Source organism: Sphaerodactylus townsendi, linkage group LG08 (assembly GCF_021028975.2).
Source record: "Sphaerodactylus townsendi isolate TG3544 linkage group LG08, MPM_Stown_v2.3, whole genome shotgun sequence".
NCBI classification, from domain to species: domain Eukaryota; kingdom Metazoa; phylum Chordata; class Lepidosauria; order Squamata; family Sphaerodactylidae; genus Sphaerodactylus; species Sphaerodactylus townsendi.
Genome location: NC_059432.1, coordinates 89,725,161 through 89,741,837, shown reverse-complemented (window position 1 = coordinate 89,741,837; position 16,677 = coordinate 89,725,161). Strand labels below are relative to the sequence as shown.

General features: G+C 43.4%; 1 protein-coding gene across 2 annotated transcripts in view; it reads right to left on the bottom strand.

Annotated features, from left to right (window-relative positions):
- Nucleotides 1–7,228: 7,228 nt before the first annotated feature.
- The window catches only part of LOC125438286 (TCDD inducible poly(ADP-ribose) polymerase), a 34,375-nt gene continuing 24,926 nt past the window's right edge, over nucleotides 7,229–16,677 (bottom strand). For both annotated transcript variants that reach the window (XM_048506626.1, XM_048506625.1), the window contains exons 3-6: nucleotides 14,187–14,361; nucleotides 12,862–13,043; nucleotides 9,260–9,535; nucleotides 7,229–7,955 (exon numbers count right to left, since the gene is read on the bottom strand). In XM_048506626.1, the coding sequence (XP_048362583.1) occupies nucleotides 7,508–7,955; nucleotides 9,260–9,535; nucleotides 12,862–13,043; nucleotides 14,187–14,361 (1,081 nt within the window). In that variant the 3' untranslated portion in view covers nucleotides 7,229–7,507. The remainder of the gene's footprint in view (nucleotides 7,956–9,259; nucleotides 9,536–12,861; nucleotides 13,044–14,186; nucleotides 14,362–16,677) is intronic.

Below are 16,677 nucleotides of genomic sequence, written 5' to 3'. Positions count from 1 at the left end.
CATAGCCAGAATCAGCACAGTGTTTTACTTAAATTAGAAAAACATAGAGTTTTACAAGAGGTAAAATTTCCCTTCAATCTTTAACAATCTTTGCTAGGAGAAATATTTTCCCCACAAAAGTAAAGCTCTCTGCCCTTATCTCTCACATTTGCAGAAATCACACCCTGTGAACCGTTGTTTCCTCTTCTAAGCCTAGAGTATGCCCTTTGTGTGCAGGAAATGAAGATAAGAATCACTACAGATGGTGGTTTACCCATCAATCACACACTCTGTTTTCTGTACTGAGGAAATAGAGGCCTATCAATCAGGTGAAACACAGAAGAGTGAAATGGACTGAAACATACACACACACAATAAACTATAAGCCAGGTATTCTGCGCTGAATGCATACTATGCCTGGGACTGTTCTCAGAAAAAATAATTTCAAACCCATTTATCCAACATTAAGGAACAAGTACATGATTAAATAAAACACAAGTTAAGAAAAATTACAAGTAATAAAAATGAGCAGCAACCGGCTTCTCTGTTTGAAATACTTTCATATGTTATTTCTCAATTCTTTCTCTCTTGTGAGAGATTTCTTTTTACCCTCAGGTAAAATATTCCAGCAGATTATACTAAACACTGACTAAGGGCAATCTGTCCTGAGATGTGTCACTCCGCACACTAATTTTAAATAGGATTTTTCTTTCCGATTCCGCTCAGAATAGATCCTCTCCCTTTCTGTGAATACCAACTGAACTGAATAAGCCTCCTAGCTTATTTCCCTTCAGCGTAGTTCCTTGGAGAAATATCAATAACCAGTGTGTTTCCAGTGTTACACTGCTCTATTGGGAACTCAGAGAAGACCACATTTGTCTGTGTGATTTGTCCCCTCACAAAGAGAAAACTTTCACACTCAGAGAACAGTGCAGTTCACTCTACATCTGTCTCTCAAGCTTGCTTTGCCCCAAACTCACTGTTGCTTCCAAACAGCACTATCTGAAGAACGAGCATTCATCCCACCAGTCAATCACAAGCTTCAGTTGTTAACTCCTTGGTCTCAGGAGCCTTTGTTCTGTTCCAAATCAGCAACCTCCTGGGATCCTCCACATGGGGAGAAAAAAAGAAGGCGTTTGTAAGCTACTTTGAGACTTCTCATGGTTGGGAAAAGTAGGGTATGAATCCAAACTTTTTCTTCTAATTCTAAGTGAAACATCTTCCTCTGATGGGGACAGCTATTTCAGACTTGGTACTCCCAGCAGAACCAAAGATTATGCCTTCTGTCTTTAAGCACCAGTGAGGTGAAGGAAAGTCAGGACTGACTCTTCGCTTTGGAGAAGAAACAAATGGCCACCGGGAGACATATCAATGGGTACCACAATGTGGATCTTGAATGAGCTCCTGGAGGGCTGCTGCTTACCATACATATAGCCTCCAGGAAGTTATACTCTTCACTCACATCCTTCTGTTACCTGAGGCCCTCTCTTTGCTTCAGGTTCCATGTTCTTCATTTACTCCCACTGTTCCTTGGGAGGGCTCCGTCAGTGATGAAATGCCTGCCGAAGGTCCCAAATTCAATATTTGGTATCTCCAGTTTAAATTATCAGGTAACAGTTGTGTGAGAGACCTTTCCTTGAGAACTTGGAAAGCTTCTGCCTGTCTGAGTTGGTAATACAGAGTGCTAGACTAGTGGTCTGACTCAGTATAAAGACACAACAGTTCTCCCGTTTGCAGCTGGAATATGAATGCTGCTCCACGTACCTACTAGAATTTCTCCTTAAGGGCGCCACTCTTCGAAAGCATTATAGTAACATGTGCAGCTAAGGCTTTCTAGTTTCTTAACGCCAAGAAGAATGATTTCCACTTCTTCTGATACGTCCATGCAGAATCTGAACAGCTCTCTGTATTTCTTGGGTTTCGCTATCCATCTTCCAAACTGCCTTGAAGCAATGAATTCTTGCTGCTTTAAAGAAGCTGGCCTAGAATGGGTGCAACCGTTAATGAACCCTAAACTGTTGCTTGTGCTTTATTCTCTCAGTGTTCTTTGTTCATCCAAGGTTCTGCAACCACCGCAAGACTTTCCTATGGTTCCTGGGAAAATCCAACCCTGGGTCAATGATTAAATGGCAGTTAATTGTCTCTTCTCTTAATTTATGGTTGTAGGAAGCAGCTTCTCTGAGCAAGTATGAAAGATTTGGACCACTCAGGTACAGCTTTTCCATTTGCCAATAAATACCCCTTGCCATCCTTGAGCTTTACCAAAGAGATTTTTGTATATAAGAACATAAGAACTAGCCTGCTGGATCAGACCAGAGTCCATCTAGTCCAGCACTCTGCTACTTGCAGTGGCCCACCAGGTGACTTTGGGAGCTCACACGCAGGATGTGAAAGCAATGGCCTTCTGCTGCTGCTGCTGCTGCTTCTGAGCACCTGGTCTGCTAAGGCGTTTGCAATCTCAGATCAAGGAGGATCAAGATTGGGAACCATAGATCGACTTCTCCTCCATAAATCTGTCCAAGCCCTTTTTAAAGCTATCCAGGTGAGTGGCCATCACCACCTCCTGTGGCAGCATATTCCAAACACCAATCACATGTTGTGTGAAGAAGTGTTTCCTTTTATTAGTCCTAATTCTTCCCCCCAGCATTTTCAATGAATGCCCCCTGGTTCTAGTATTGTGAGAAAGAGAGAAAAATTTCTGTCAACATTTTCTACCTCATGCATGATTTTATAGACTTCAATCATATCCCCCCCTCAGACATCTCCTCTCCAAACTAAAGAGTCCCAAACGCAGCAAGCCCGTAAGGTAGGCTTCCCGCCTTGAAGTGTGTTCCTAATCCCAGATGAAGGGGTTGAAGCAGAGCAAGTAGATTGCCAAAAACTAGCCAAAGGTTTCACGACAAAGCTGAGAGTCACAGGGGACTTCCCAGTTTATAGCATATTCTTTTAAATCATTGACAAGAAATGTTGTCTGTATGGGAGGCCACTTCCACCTCTACCTTGTGCTAACAGTAAGGGAAGTTTGCTATAGAAGATACTGTGGACAGGGGTGGAGCAGAGAACGATTGAGTGGTTTATTTTTGAAGGCTTGGCCTTTAATTGTTTCAGTCCAACCGTGTGTGCATGGGGCTGATTTGAATGTGAAATGAGTGGGAAAAGTTCAGTGGGGAGCATCTGCTTGGCATGTAGAAGGCCTGAGGTTCAGTCTTTGAGATCTCCAGTTAATCAGATAAAGTAGGAAATGATACCAGATCTCTCTCAGGGAGCAGCAGTGGCATAGTGGCTAAGAGCAGTGGCTAAGAGCAGATCTGGAGGAACCAGGTTTGATTCCCAGCTCTGCCGCTTGAGTTGTGGAGGCTTATCTGGGGAATTCAGATTAGCCTATGCACTCCCATACACGCCAGCTGAGTGACCTTGGGCTAGTCACAGCTTTCCGGAGCTCTCTCAGCCCCACTCACCTCACAGGGTGTTTGTTGTGAGGGGGGAAGGGCAAGGAAATTGTAAGCCCCTTTGAGTCTCCTTCAGGAAAGAAAGGGGGGGATATAAATCCAAACTCTTCTTCTTCTTCTCTGAGACCCTGGGGAGCTGCTGCCAGTCTGAGCAGGCAATACTGACCTGATGGACCAATGGCAGCTTCATGTATGTTTACATGAAAATCTTACATGAAACTTCTGTGTTTGCATTTAGACATCCCACTAATCTGCAGGATGTACTTATTGCTATGGTTGAACTGCTACTTCTCCAGTGGTCTGCTGTATTGCATGCTAGCATGACAACCTCCAGGATTCTAGTTAGGGTTGTGTCAGGAACTGAGAGGCTGGCGAAGGTCAGGGGTCGGGTGGAGATGCTTTGTTTGGAAATGGGCTTACTCTCATGGTAGGGAAGTACATGACATTACCTGGTAAATAATAGCCCATTAACTTTCCATTAAAGGGCCAGGTCATATTTTTTTCAGGCCTTTTGGCAACACTATACTCTGTTTCACAAAAAGATGTTTTACTGTTTTCCCGAAAAAGATGGCAGTAAATTTGTATATTAATCCATCATTTCCTGGACCTTCCTTGTAGCAGAATGCTCCGCAGGGGTCCTAGTGCCTACCTAAAAGAACTAGGTAGGCACTAGAACCCCCATGGAGAATTCTACTACAAAGAAGGTCCAGGAAATGGCGGATTAACATACAACTTTACTGCCATCTTTCCAGGAAAAGCAATTGTATGTTCCTCCATTACTGAACTCTACATGCTGAACTTTCTTTGTTGTAGAATGCTTCACCTTGGTCCTAGTGCCTACCTAGGCCTGTTCCACCCATTTGTTTGCAAGTTTGGTGGTTGTCATTCAACGGACTATAAATGCTCTTGTATCAAAGTACCATGTTCAATAATGCACAAAATAATGGTTTTAACAAAGGCAGCATGTAAAAATGAATGCTAATTCTCATATTTGTCTGGGATTATATTCTAGTGTGGAAGCATACAATTCTCTCAACTGCTGCATTTCAACTGACTGAACTAACATCTTTATCTGAGACAGAGTATAGTGTGGATTAAGTCCTGGGTGGTCCCAGATCTTAGTCCAGTGGTTTAACCTCTAGCCATCATGCTGGCTCTTCTCTGAGTGAGTGCAGTTTCACTTGTGAATTCTTTTGCACTGCACAAATCACATTTCAAGTAGTCCTTACATCTTGTGCAGTGATATTTGTGCAGCTGCTAAGGTGTGCACATGGTGTAGGTGGGTGTATAAGGGCATGCAAAGTGCTGTTAAGTTGGCAACTCTGTAAGGCTTTCAAGACAAGAGACGTTCAGAGGTGGTTTGCCATCGCCTGCCACTGAGCAACAACCCTGACATTCCTCGATTGTTTCCCATCCAAGTCAGGGCTGATCTTGCTTATCCTGCGAGATCTGACTAGGTCAGGTTAACCTGGGCCTCCCAGGTCAGGGCACACACACGGTACAGCCTGCAATACAGCCAAATTCATGCCTAGTCCGGATATCTTTCAGTATTGTTGAAATGGGACTGATCCATGAAACAGCAAGGCTGCATAAAGAGGGCAGAAGTGCTAATTACAGCACACAGCAAGCACATTACTCAGGTGGGGTATATGTGCTAGTTTCTACAGTGCTGATTGACTGCACAAGCTGCCTCCTTTTGGGATTCTAGAAATATTACCAACCAACCAGGAGGACCAAGAACCCGAAATAAAGCCTTTAAAACAAGTGAAGGAAGGCAGCGAAATGCCACCTCATGCTTTCAACTCTATGCATTTTTAAAGCCATTACCTTCAACTTGGACGATGGAATAGTTCTGATTCCCAGATGTAATAAACAATAGGTGTAGCCAAATCAGAAATTCTACAGCCATGTTGGGGGGGGGGGGGGTTTGAGAGAGAGAGATTAGAATGGCATTTGCTTACAGATCTGGGAAAGGTTCCACCATCAACTTCGTTACACATTTTCAATGAGGCTGGCACTGCCTATGAATTTTAGCAGCATGTAACATCTGGGGCAATAAATATAATTCTGAAGTTACTTGTGAGAGCAAAAAGTCTAAGTTAGTTATAATTTTGATGAAATGGAAGAGTTGGTTTTTATGCCCTGGTTTTCTCTACCTTTAAATAGTTTGAAAGCAGCTTACAAACTCCTTCCCTTCCTCTCACCGCAGCAGACACCTTGTGAAGTAGGTGAGATGAGAGAACTGTGACTAGCTCAAGGTCACCCAACAGGCTTAATGTGGAACAGTGGGGAATTGAACCCAATTCTCCTGATTAAAATCTGCCACTCTTAACCATTACACCATGCTGGAGTATATGGACAGCCAGTGGCTTCACTCCTGGGAGACATCCCAACCCACACTGGAAACAGCTAATGCAGACTGAATGGCAAGTCCTTATCCAGGTTATAATGGGGGAAAATAAAAGCCTAATTAAAGAAGAACCAGGTCTCTTGGGCATGAGGTACACTCCTCATGCATGCAAGCTGTGGCCTTGATTCCTAATTCCTGGACTCAGGTCCTCATTATCAGAAGTCTGCAAACAGCAATCCCCAAAACTTGTGATTTCCCAACCAATGCAAGCAACTGCAAGGTGGCATTTAACAGCTCAAGGGCCAGTGGGGAAAAACCTAACACTTCTCAGTGTAAATGTCTTTCTCGTGGTGTGTGATGCTACCTTTGGTTCTTGGCCAGTGACTCTTTGTCATTGCCTTTGTCATACATACAAGCCCAAGACTGCATTCTAAACAAAAAGCAGCAGTTTAAACCCAAGAAGCCTTGAGTTCATCACCCTTATCAGACTCTTTCAGATAAAAGGCTTTGCATCCTGCCCTGCACTTTATGCCTTGACCATGCTGTGCACTAGAACGTGCTTTTTTTTTCAAATACAGCCAGCAGGAATTGGTTCACTCTGTGGCAGCACACTCTGCAACCACCCACACAGGTATCACTAGAGTTCCCAACACTGCCTCTGTAAATGCTAGGAGTTGTGCAAGAGAGGACACAGTTTGGGGACAATGTGATGTCATATCCAGCTTGTATCCCCTAGTGCAGTGGTGGCGAACCTATGGCACTCCAGATGTTCATGGACTACAATTCCCATCAGCCCCTGCCAGAATGGTCAATTGGCCATGCTGGCAGGGGCTGATGAGAATTGTAGTCCATGAACATCTGGAGTGCCATAGGTTCGCCACCATGGCCCTAGTGTGATGTTACTTCCAGCCTGTATCCCCAGTCTTCACCACAGAAGGGGAAAAATTTGTGGTCTCTACCTACTCACTATGTACATTTTTTTCTCCAGCCACCCCCACATTAGTATCACCACATAGTATAAAGGTATAAGAGAACAATAGCTTGGCAAGCAAGCAGAAGAGTACTTCTGGCCTGAGCTTGGCTTGCTGGGAAAGGCTAGTTTTTCAGAAAATTTGCAACGGGGGGGGTGTGTGTGTGTGTGTGTGTGTGTGTTACCCTTCCTGTGAAAGGAGATGCACAGAACCCAATGAATAATGTAGAGTTGCTGAGTGACCAAGGAAATACCCCCAGAAGGATGCTTGTCCAGCTCTACCTACTCAGATCAATAAGTGGGTTCTTTTGCATATGGATTAAAAGCAACAATCCATGTTAACACTTGTAGATAAAGCTACTTCTTAAACACAGAGCAGCGGAGGTTGAGAAACAGCAGCCAATTCTAGAAAAAAAGAAATTTGGTATTCAGGCACCCAACAGCAAAAGCAACACTAGAATCAAACTGCGGTTTTTTTTAAACATTTAGTTTACTAACATAAATAGTGTTTATAACAAAAGGCACAGGCTTTTCTCAGCTATAAACAATGGAAAATATTTACAATTTGGACATAAAATAGCAAGTGCACAATTGGTTTTTTATTTACTTTTTTTCTTTAAAAAATCTGCTCTCTACTCCATTTTTCAAACACTTTTATTTAAAAGTTTCACAATCTCCTCCTTCCTGCAACACAGTCTGTTCTACAAATATCGGGCTTAAGTTCGTCACAACAAAATAATTTACCGACGTGAAACACTTTCAGATTACGACAGCATTACTAACTTCTTCATACTGGATAACAAAATAGGGGTAGCTCTGGTCGTCGTTAAAAAGGACGAAGATCTGAGGTTCGAAGTAATTGTCCACGCAAGAGTCATACAGGTCGCTAGTAACACTGCCAGGATTCACTGGCGGGGGTCTCCTCATGGTATGGTTGCCTACTGTGTATCTTCCTGTCAGTACTTTAGCCAGAAACATGTAATGAATCCCTTTGGGAGAGCGCTTGGCGAAATTGTGTGAATAGCTTGCTTTCCGGGCGAAGTAACTGCCTTGCCCGAACATGGTGGCATGCTTCCCGCACACCCGTGGGTCGAAATTGTGCTTGCAGATCCCATCAACAACGTCCTGGGAGGTCCCGTGGAATAAGTGTCTCTCGTTCATTATCCTGTCAAGTCCTGTCATTTTTTTAGACATGTATTCTTTTTTCCTGGAAACGAAAACACCAGAATAAAAACAGGTTAAACTCCCCAAAATGTTAAAGTCTTGTTGAGTAGACTGGTACGCATGAAGCGACCTTAGAATGGATCAGGGCATCACAGCCAGTACTGTCTACTCTCTGGTAACAGCTGCCACAGGAGGTGGTGATGGCCACTAACCTGGATAGCTTTAAAAGGGGCTTGGACAGATTTATGGAGAAGTCAATCTATGGCTACCAATCTTGATCCTCCTTGATCTCAGATTGCAAATGCCTTAGCAGACCAGGTGCTCAGGAGCAGCAGCAGCAGCAGGCCATTGCTTTCACATCCTGCATGTGAGCTCCCAAAGGCACCTGGTGGGCCATTGCGAGTAGCAGAATGCTGGACTAGATGGACTCTGGTCTGATCCAGCAGACTAGTTCTTATGTTCTTATGTTCTTAGCTCTCCAGGGTCTCAGGCAAAGATCTTCTTTATCACATTCTACTTGCTCCCTCTAACTGGAGGTGCCAAGGATTAAACCTGTCACCTTCTATGTGCCAAATAAGAGGCTCAGTCACTGAGTAACAGCCCTTCCATGGCCCATCACCTGCCCTGCTCTGCCCTTTGGCAGGTACTGGGATAGTTTTTGAAATTTTCAGGCTCAGCTGAAGGAAACTACTGCCAGTCAAGTTGTATATGTCCAGCAAGAGGACACCTTATCAGCAAACCATATCCAACAGCACAACGTCTTATCAGCAAAACATAAGGACTGTCTACTCACATATTAAAGTACCTGACCACTGCAGATCTTTGGGGGCCTATTTTTCTGTGGCTAGAGGGCGGCGAGCCAAAAAGGGCCTTCTCAGATGTGGCACCAAAACTGTGGAATTCCCTCCCCTTTGATTCAACTCTATCCCCTCTATCACTTTCTTACACCCTTTGTTTCATTTGGCACTCCAGTTCGTTTTAATTGCTGTTTCGTGTATAGTTTTAAAGTGGATTTTATCATATTTTTGACCGAGGGCAAGAAGATGGGACGCAAACATTTAAAATAAAAATAAATAATAAGTTAGGAGAAACATTTACAGAACTTCAGAGATCTTTGCATTCTTACAGGGTGCTTTGAGCTTATTCCAGTATTTCTTTACCATAAGAAAACACAAGACATAAGTTTCCATAAAAGATTAGGTGTAACTTGGTGCAATAAGCGCATAAGTCTAAGAAAAGAGGTGTATGCCTTGTTTTACAGTCTCGTCTGCCAGCTTGGCCCCACCACTGGTTCCCCTTCTCAGAAGAGAAATAATTACAGTTAATAAGACATTCATGTTGGCTCACCTCTTGTATTTCTCCCATAAGAACTGGTTTTGAACTCGCAAGATTTTCAGAATTCTGTACTTTGTCTCCGGCACCGTCTTATGAAAGAGATTATAAATCGTTCTGTAGCTTTTGTCTTCCTTTGAGACAGGCACTTGAATGAAGTCTTGAACGGGATCCATGATGATCCACGTTTCCGGATAGAAGTTTGGAGAGGTAAGAGCAGCTGGAGATAAGACTTGCGAAGAAACGGAATCTGTGGGTACCGGAAGGATGGAAGGGTTGCCTCCGAGAGTCCTAGTTTGGTGAGAAATTGGGGAGGGGGAGAAAGGAAAGAGGGAGGAGAAAGGAATCAGTGACAAAAATAATCAAAATACACATATGTACTATATTCATAAGGCATTGTTATTTCAACTGGAACCGTTTCTGGCCCAATAATGCGCTCTTTTTCAGTGTACTCCCTCCTGCCAATACCTCTCAGATGGGAAAAAATGACACATGTACTGTGGGGTAACATATATCTGTTTGGAGCTTCCTGAATTAAATACTAGGGATATTTGTAGTGTTGCTTGTAGAAATGTAAATAATGCATATGTTTAAATCCCATATATGACAAACAGAATAACTTTATGCTACTTTGTAAATGATTGCTTTTAACATTGCAGGTTTCAATTTTTCCCAACATTCTTCCCCGCCCGCCCCCCCTCCATTTTATTTATTTATTTATTTTGAGACTTTTATATTGCCCTTCTCACTACATCTTCATGGCTTCAAAATGTCCACATATTTCTACAGCTGTTGCCAGGTTTCAATCCAAGGGAGAACTGAGTAAGCCCTGTACATACATGAAGTTGTCTTATACTGAAGCGACTGCTCTTTCAAGGGCAATATTGTCTGGCTGGCAGTGCCTCTCCAGAGTGTCAGATCATTTTTCACATAAATTACTACCTAATCCTTTTATCTGGCGGTATCAGGAATTGAGCCCGGGACTTCCTGCACAGAAAACAGAGCTCTGTCACTGAGCAACTGCAGAAATGCTGGTAATTTCAGATGGCTTTCCAGAACAGCCAGTCCCCTGTAATTTGAAGTCAAAATGAATAGGAGTCTTGTGGCATCTTAAAGTCTCAATTTTATTCCCACTTAAGATTTTATGGACACTTCAGATGCAACAGGTGGATCCTCTCAAAATGTCAGAGACATGAAAAATCAGGGTCAAGAGGCCATGAAACGCAGGAAGTATCGGGTGACGTGCAACTATATAATATACAAATTTAATTTTAAAATACACAGACCATTCTCTAGTTAATACACGGAATTGCTGTGAAATCAGAGATTTCATTACAACAGCAAAGATTTTTAAAAATCCCAAATAAAAGCAAGATAAAAGTCTCAAATTTCTGTTCCACTCAGCAGTAAAGATGTGAAAGGTGTGAGTGCTGAAAGTAACAGACCAATGAATGGTTAGTCCAAGTAATTTGCTACTAAGTTTGCCAAATGGTTACTGGCGGTAGTGGTAGAAAGCACTGTCAGCTCGCAGATGACTTGTGGTGGCCCTATAGAGTTTTTTCTGCAAAAGACTTTAGAGGGGTGGTTTTTATTCCCTGCCCCTCTGCATAGCGACCCTGTACTTCCCTGGTGATCTCCCATCCAAGTGCTAACCCTGGCTACTTGGTTGCCAAGGGAAAATTTACCCAGTATAGCTTCTCCCCTCAATTTAGTACTGTCTCTGTGTGTGTGTGTGTGTGTGTGTGTCATCAAGTTACAACTAATTCATGGTGACCAAAGAAAGGAGATTACAAGTGAGAAGCAGAGGTGGCTTGCAGTTCATGTAGTTTCAACTTTCAACTACAATGTGGGGAAAATTAAGAACAGTTTCACTTGCAGTAGGTCTCTTAGGCACAGAAAATCTAGCAGCACCTGGCAGCCTTTGGCAAATTACCCAGTGCTAAAGACGGAGTTGACATTTTTTTTGCTGTTATGACCCCATAATAAATTGGTTCACCACACTGATCCCTGACTGTCAGCACCCAACATGCCTGCAACGTAAGAGATAAGAGGCAGTGCCTGAAGGTGACTCGACTCAAATGCCACTGGGATGCAAACTTAACACGCACAAGGTAATGCTCTTTCCAAGGAATGTCTCCAAGGCCAGTTCAAGCATTTATGGCTTTGTGAGAGCAGCAGTGGCGCAGTGGTTAAGAGCTGTTGCATTCTAATCTGGAGGAACCGGGTTTGATTCCCAGCTTGAGCTGTGGAGGCTTATCTGGGTAATAGCCTGTGCACTCCAACACACGCCAGCTGGGTGACCTTGGGCTAGTCACAGTTCTTCTGAGCTCTCTCAGCCCCACCCACCTCACAGGGTGTTTGTTGGTGGAAGGGGAAGGGGGTTGGGAAAGGAGATTGTAAGCCCCTTTGAGTCTCCTTACAGGACAGAAAGGGAGGATATAAATCCAAACTCTTCTCCTTGTTTTTATGATCTTACCCTGCCTCAGTGAGCAGTAATGCCAATGCAACTCTCTCCCCATGGGACAAAGCCACCTTTGAAAGTGGAGCTTGCTGTAGTTTGGGGTGGGGGTGGGGGGGGACTATGGAGGTAAATTCTAACTCTCCCCAATTTCTTGGGCTTTAAAGAACCAGGCTTACATTGCTAATTTTTGCTTTCCCACGTACACTTTCATGGTAGAGTGTTGAGAGAGAGAGAGAGAAGGAAATTCTCTTTTTGCTTGGAATCGATCTTTTAAAATGCCACCTTTCTTAGCTTGTGATATTATTACAGTTCTGAATTGGTCATTGGCCTAGTGTCCTCCCTAGCCGCCCTGTTGCTACTGGGACAATGGGCATTTTGACCCTTAAATTAAAAGGTCTGGAATCCTTCTTAGCAGTGTTAGCTAAGGGGACATGTGGACCTAACTACAGGATTCTGATATTTCCAGCTGTGCTGGTTCAATTGCACAAACACAAAAAGGCCTTTCTGTAGCATTCCAGATACAGAAGTATTGCATTATCTTGGTTGCCTTTGGTAACAATCTTCCCCGTATCTTTTTTTTTTTTTGCAAATGCCATGCAGTATGCTCATGTATAACTGTGGAGCAAATAATGAGAACCTTTTCAATAAAACTGGGGCCCAGAACAGAGGGCACAGGAAGCACTGAAGAACTAGCTAAAAAGAAGTTGCATAAAACATGGTTCCGAACATGCAGCCTTGAAAGATCAGATCACTATGGAACCATTCATTAAGCTCTGGAAAAATCCAAGAGATCCCAATGACAGCCACACAACAAATTGGTTTAATTATTTATTGATTCACTTTATTTAGATCCCACCTTTCTCTGCAATACGGAACCAAAGCAACTTACATTGTTTTCCTCTGCATTTTATCCTCCCACCTTACCTGTGAGGTAAATTAGGCTGAGACTTTGCGACTGGGCCCAAAATCAGCCAGCAAGGTTCCATGATATGAGTGGAGATTTGAATCTGGGTCTCCGATATCCTAGTCTAACACTCTAACCACCACACCATACTCTCTCTCTCTCTCAGTACTTAGTCACGGTGAAGGAAAGAACTATTCAGCCTGTCCTAATTACTAGACCTCCCCTTGATATAGAGTTGCTCTCATCACTTACTGCAAGTACGGCATGAGGATAACACAGGAACGGAAAAGAGGTCTCTTCTTGATTTCTCTTCGAATACACGCATTTTGTTGAAAGCCATCTTTGATGTTCAGAATGTAACGGTTGTGCCATGTAACAAAACGAACCTCCTGCAGGCCTCGGCAGTTGGCTTCTTCTATCAATCTGACAACAGGCTGTTTTAAACAAGAAAAAGAATAATCTATTTGACTGGTGCAAATACGGTTGATATTCAACAGCTTTGGACAGGTCGTGCATGTAAAAATACCGCTACTGTTCTCTGCAGGTGACATGAGGCTGTGATCTATACATAAACCTCCAAGTGTCTGATCTGCAATTGGTTTTCCTCAAATGAACTTGGCATAAACAAAAATGGATTAAGAGGCCTTTCTAGCCTTCGGCTTCTCAATGCTAAAAACAAGGGGCCCCCTCCCCACAGGCTACATATACATTTGCCTATTTCATTAAAAAATCATTTTCTTTCATTAACGTATGTTTCCTAAAGTACCATCTATGTACGATAGCACAATGTCTTATTTCTGCGGATACATTTTTTTAAGGTTTGTGTGGTTTTTGCTGTAGCCCTTCCATTTAGTTTTTCATACTGTAATACACTACAGGACTTTGTAAAGACCCTGAAAGCTCTGGGGTTGGTGGGTTCAGACCCCGTATATCATAAAGGGGAAAGCAGAGAGAAGGTCTCCTGACTGCTATTGGCATACCTGCCCAAGTCCTAGAGAGGAAGATTAGGCAAGCTGAGCTCTGGGGATACAGAGGGTCACTGGGGGAGTGGGAGGGGTAGTTGCGAACTTCCTGTGTTGCACAGGGGGTTAGACTAGATGACCCTTGAGATCTCTTCCAGTTCTACGTTTCTACGTATCCAACCAGGGGAAGCAAAATTGGAAGGAGGAATGATCCAAACAGGGAAGAAATTCAGAGAGAAAATGGGTTCAGATTAAAAGAGAACATGTTCTGGGACTGCAGAGAGGAATAACAGACTGTTTATACACCCATTGGAAATAATCAGCTCTGTCTTTATCTGCAGCTCTCTGGTCTATTTTTAAAGCAGGACCTGTGGGAGAGGAGGGAAGGCACTCTCCTTTGTCACTTTTCAACGGACAAAACACTTTATCCATTCATTCTCACCACAACTTAGCAAGGTGGTTTAGGCCCATTGATAAGGGAACCAATCTAGATCACCTAGTGGGATACATAGGGAGATGGACATTTGAATTAAGGTTTCCCATTCAGATATCCCCAACATCAGACCACAGGGATGGAAAAACAATTCAAGGAACATATTGCAAACCACACACTACCTCTGAATATTCTCTCCAGCCAAAGTGATCTCTACAGAAGTATTTCCAGACTGTATAGTAGTTGAAATTGGAGCTGGCGTTCGTACACAAAGGCGTAGACAGTCTCCTCAGTTGGTCGAACTCTGTTGTATCATACAGCTTCATAGCATTCAAGTCTACTAAAAACTCGTGACCTCTGGGGAAGAAACAGAGAAGTACAAAATTAATGTATTTTCATATGCCCATTCAAAAACACATTTACGAATTTGGTTTTCTGTATGTTGCAAGTGACAAGGTTTTGGGATGGGGAGAGAATAAGAGAAGAGCAGTTGGCTTTCAGACACCATTTTTCTCTCCTGTAAGGAGCCTCAAATGGCTTACAATCACCTCCCCACAACAGGCACCTTGTGAAGCAGGTGGGGCTGAGAGTGTTCAAAGAGAACTGTAAGTAGCCCAAGGTCACCCAGCAGGTGGTAAACAAACTCAATTCACCAGATAAGAGTCTGCGGCTCATTGGAAGAGTGGGAAATCCAACCCAGTTCACCAGATTGCAGTTCACTGCTCTTAACCACTACACCACATTGGCTCTCAAGACAGGCAAACAGTCAACGACAGGGAAAAAGCAACACATGCTAGGCTAAAATACAGCTAACAAGGCAGCGTGGTGGTGCAGGAAAATGCCATCAAGTCACAGCTGACTTACGCTGGCCTTGTAGGGTTTTCAAGAGAAGTTTGGAGGTGGTTTGCCATTGCCAGCCTCTGCATGGGCTGAGAGAGTTCTGAGAGAACTGTGACTGTTGTACCCAGTAAGCTTCATGTGGAGAACACTGTAGAACAGGCATAACCCTGTTCTCTACTGTGAGCTGCTGGTCCCAAGGATGGCATAATAAGGAATTCATCATACACTGAGCAGCTTTCTTCTCTGGAGAACACACCAGGGAGAGCTGCCCTAGATTAATACATTCTTTCCTTGTCAGTTCTCATACGCAGCCTGCTCTGGTATTACACCACAGTCCCTCTGCCCTGCAGTCATGTAGAAATTCTGCTGAGACTCAGAACTGCCCTGGTATCTTCTAGTTATCAGTCAGGCAAAGTACTAATTAGATAGGAACCAGATGTACATGTCCCCACCAAGCTCCGTGAGCTAAAAGAGTGACATTTTTGGGAGGGGAGGGAAAAATGAGAATATCAAGTGTTAATAGCCCCGTTTTTTATTTCACAACAGAAGCCAGCAAAGGTTGCATATCTGACACTCTGTACCAGTGCTGATCCATGGACATTCGACCCTGCTCACTCATCAGCTTTAGTGAAGGGTTAGTGGCTTGTGAAGCAGAATTGTATGTTGCTGCCCCACTGCCTCTGCAACAGCTCAAGCACTTACTGGTCCATAGTAAGGACAAGAGGCTGTGGCTCAGTGTCAGAGCATGTACTTGGCATGCAGAAGGTCTTAGGTTCAATCCCCAGCACCTCCAGTTAAAAGGATTAAGTGGTTATGTCATGTGAAAGACTGAGATTCAGAAGAGATGCTTCCAATTACAGTAGACAATATTTATCTTGCTAGACCAATGATCTGCTTCACTATAAGGCAAGGTTTGTGTGTTCACAGTGCTGATGTGGAGGCAAGATTGGGTTAACCCCTCCCGGGGTTAGGACTGGACACCATCCATCAAACTGGGTGGGTTGTATCGCTGCTACTGATTTTATTGGTTTTATGTATTTTCATGATATTATTCGATTTTTTTGCATTCTGATATTTATTGCCTGTACACCGCTCTGAGCCCTTTGGGGGAGAGCGGGTTATTAAGTCGAATAAACAACAACAACATCATGTACTTCGTTATAAGAAGACCGTTCAGTCTGCAGAAGACATCCAATGGGTAGTGATTCAGATAGTACAAGAGAGGATGGGCATCCTATGGCCATTCTGTGTATCATTGGTCTGGCTAACTCCTAATCTCCATGGTCTCCAGCAGTCAGTTCTTTCCCAATGCCTTTGTTCCTAGCCGGGAATGTTAGGAATTGAACCAGGTGATCATCACTCTGAACCCCAGCTTCTGCCCAGGTTTTCACAAATTGGAAACAGGAGTAAATAGTGTTGTTCCCTATAATGTCAAGAGGTGCTCTATCAACAATCTGCTTCCTCTGATTTACAGAGCTACAGACCCTGCCAGACAAATGCCATCTTTCCAAAACCACCTCGAGCTGAAATAGGTTTGTGCCCACCCAGGATAGAAGGGGGCGCTGTACACAAATTTACTGACAGCCATATTATCTGTCCATCCCATTAATATATGTCCCAGAGCTATTTGTAAATCTCATTTCCTGTTATGCCTGACAGTTTAACCTGACTTTTCTGTTTTGTAAGCAGTGGTCTTTCGCAAGAGGGGAAATGCAAGTGTGTTTGGATTAGGTGCTCTGCAGCTGTTGCCAACTGACTCCAGTGTTAAAATTTACCTTTCTCCGTGTGCACAGGGAAAAGACGATAATCCTGGCACAGTTCTAAATGGGCTAT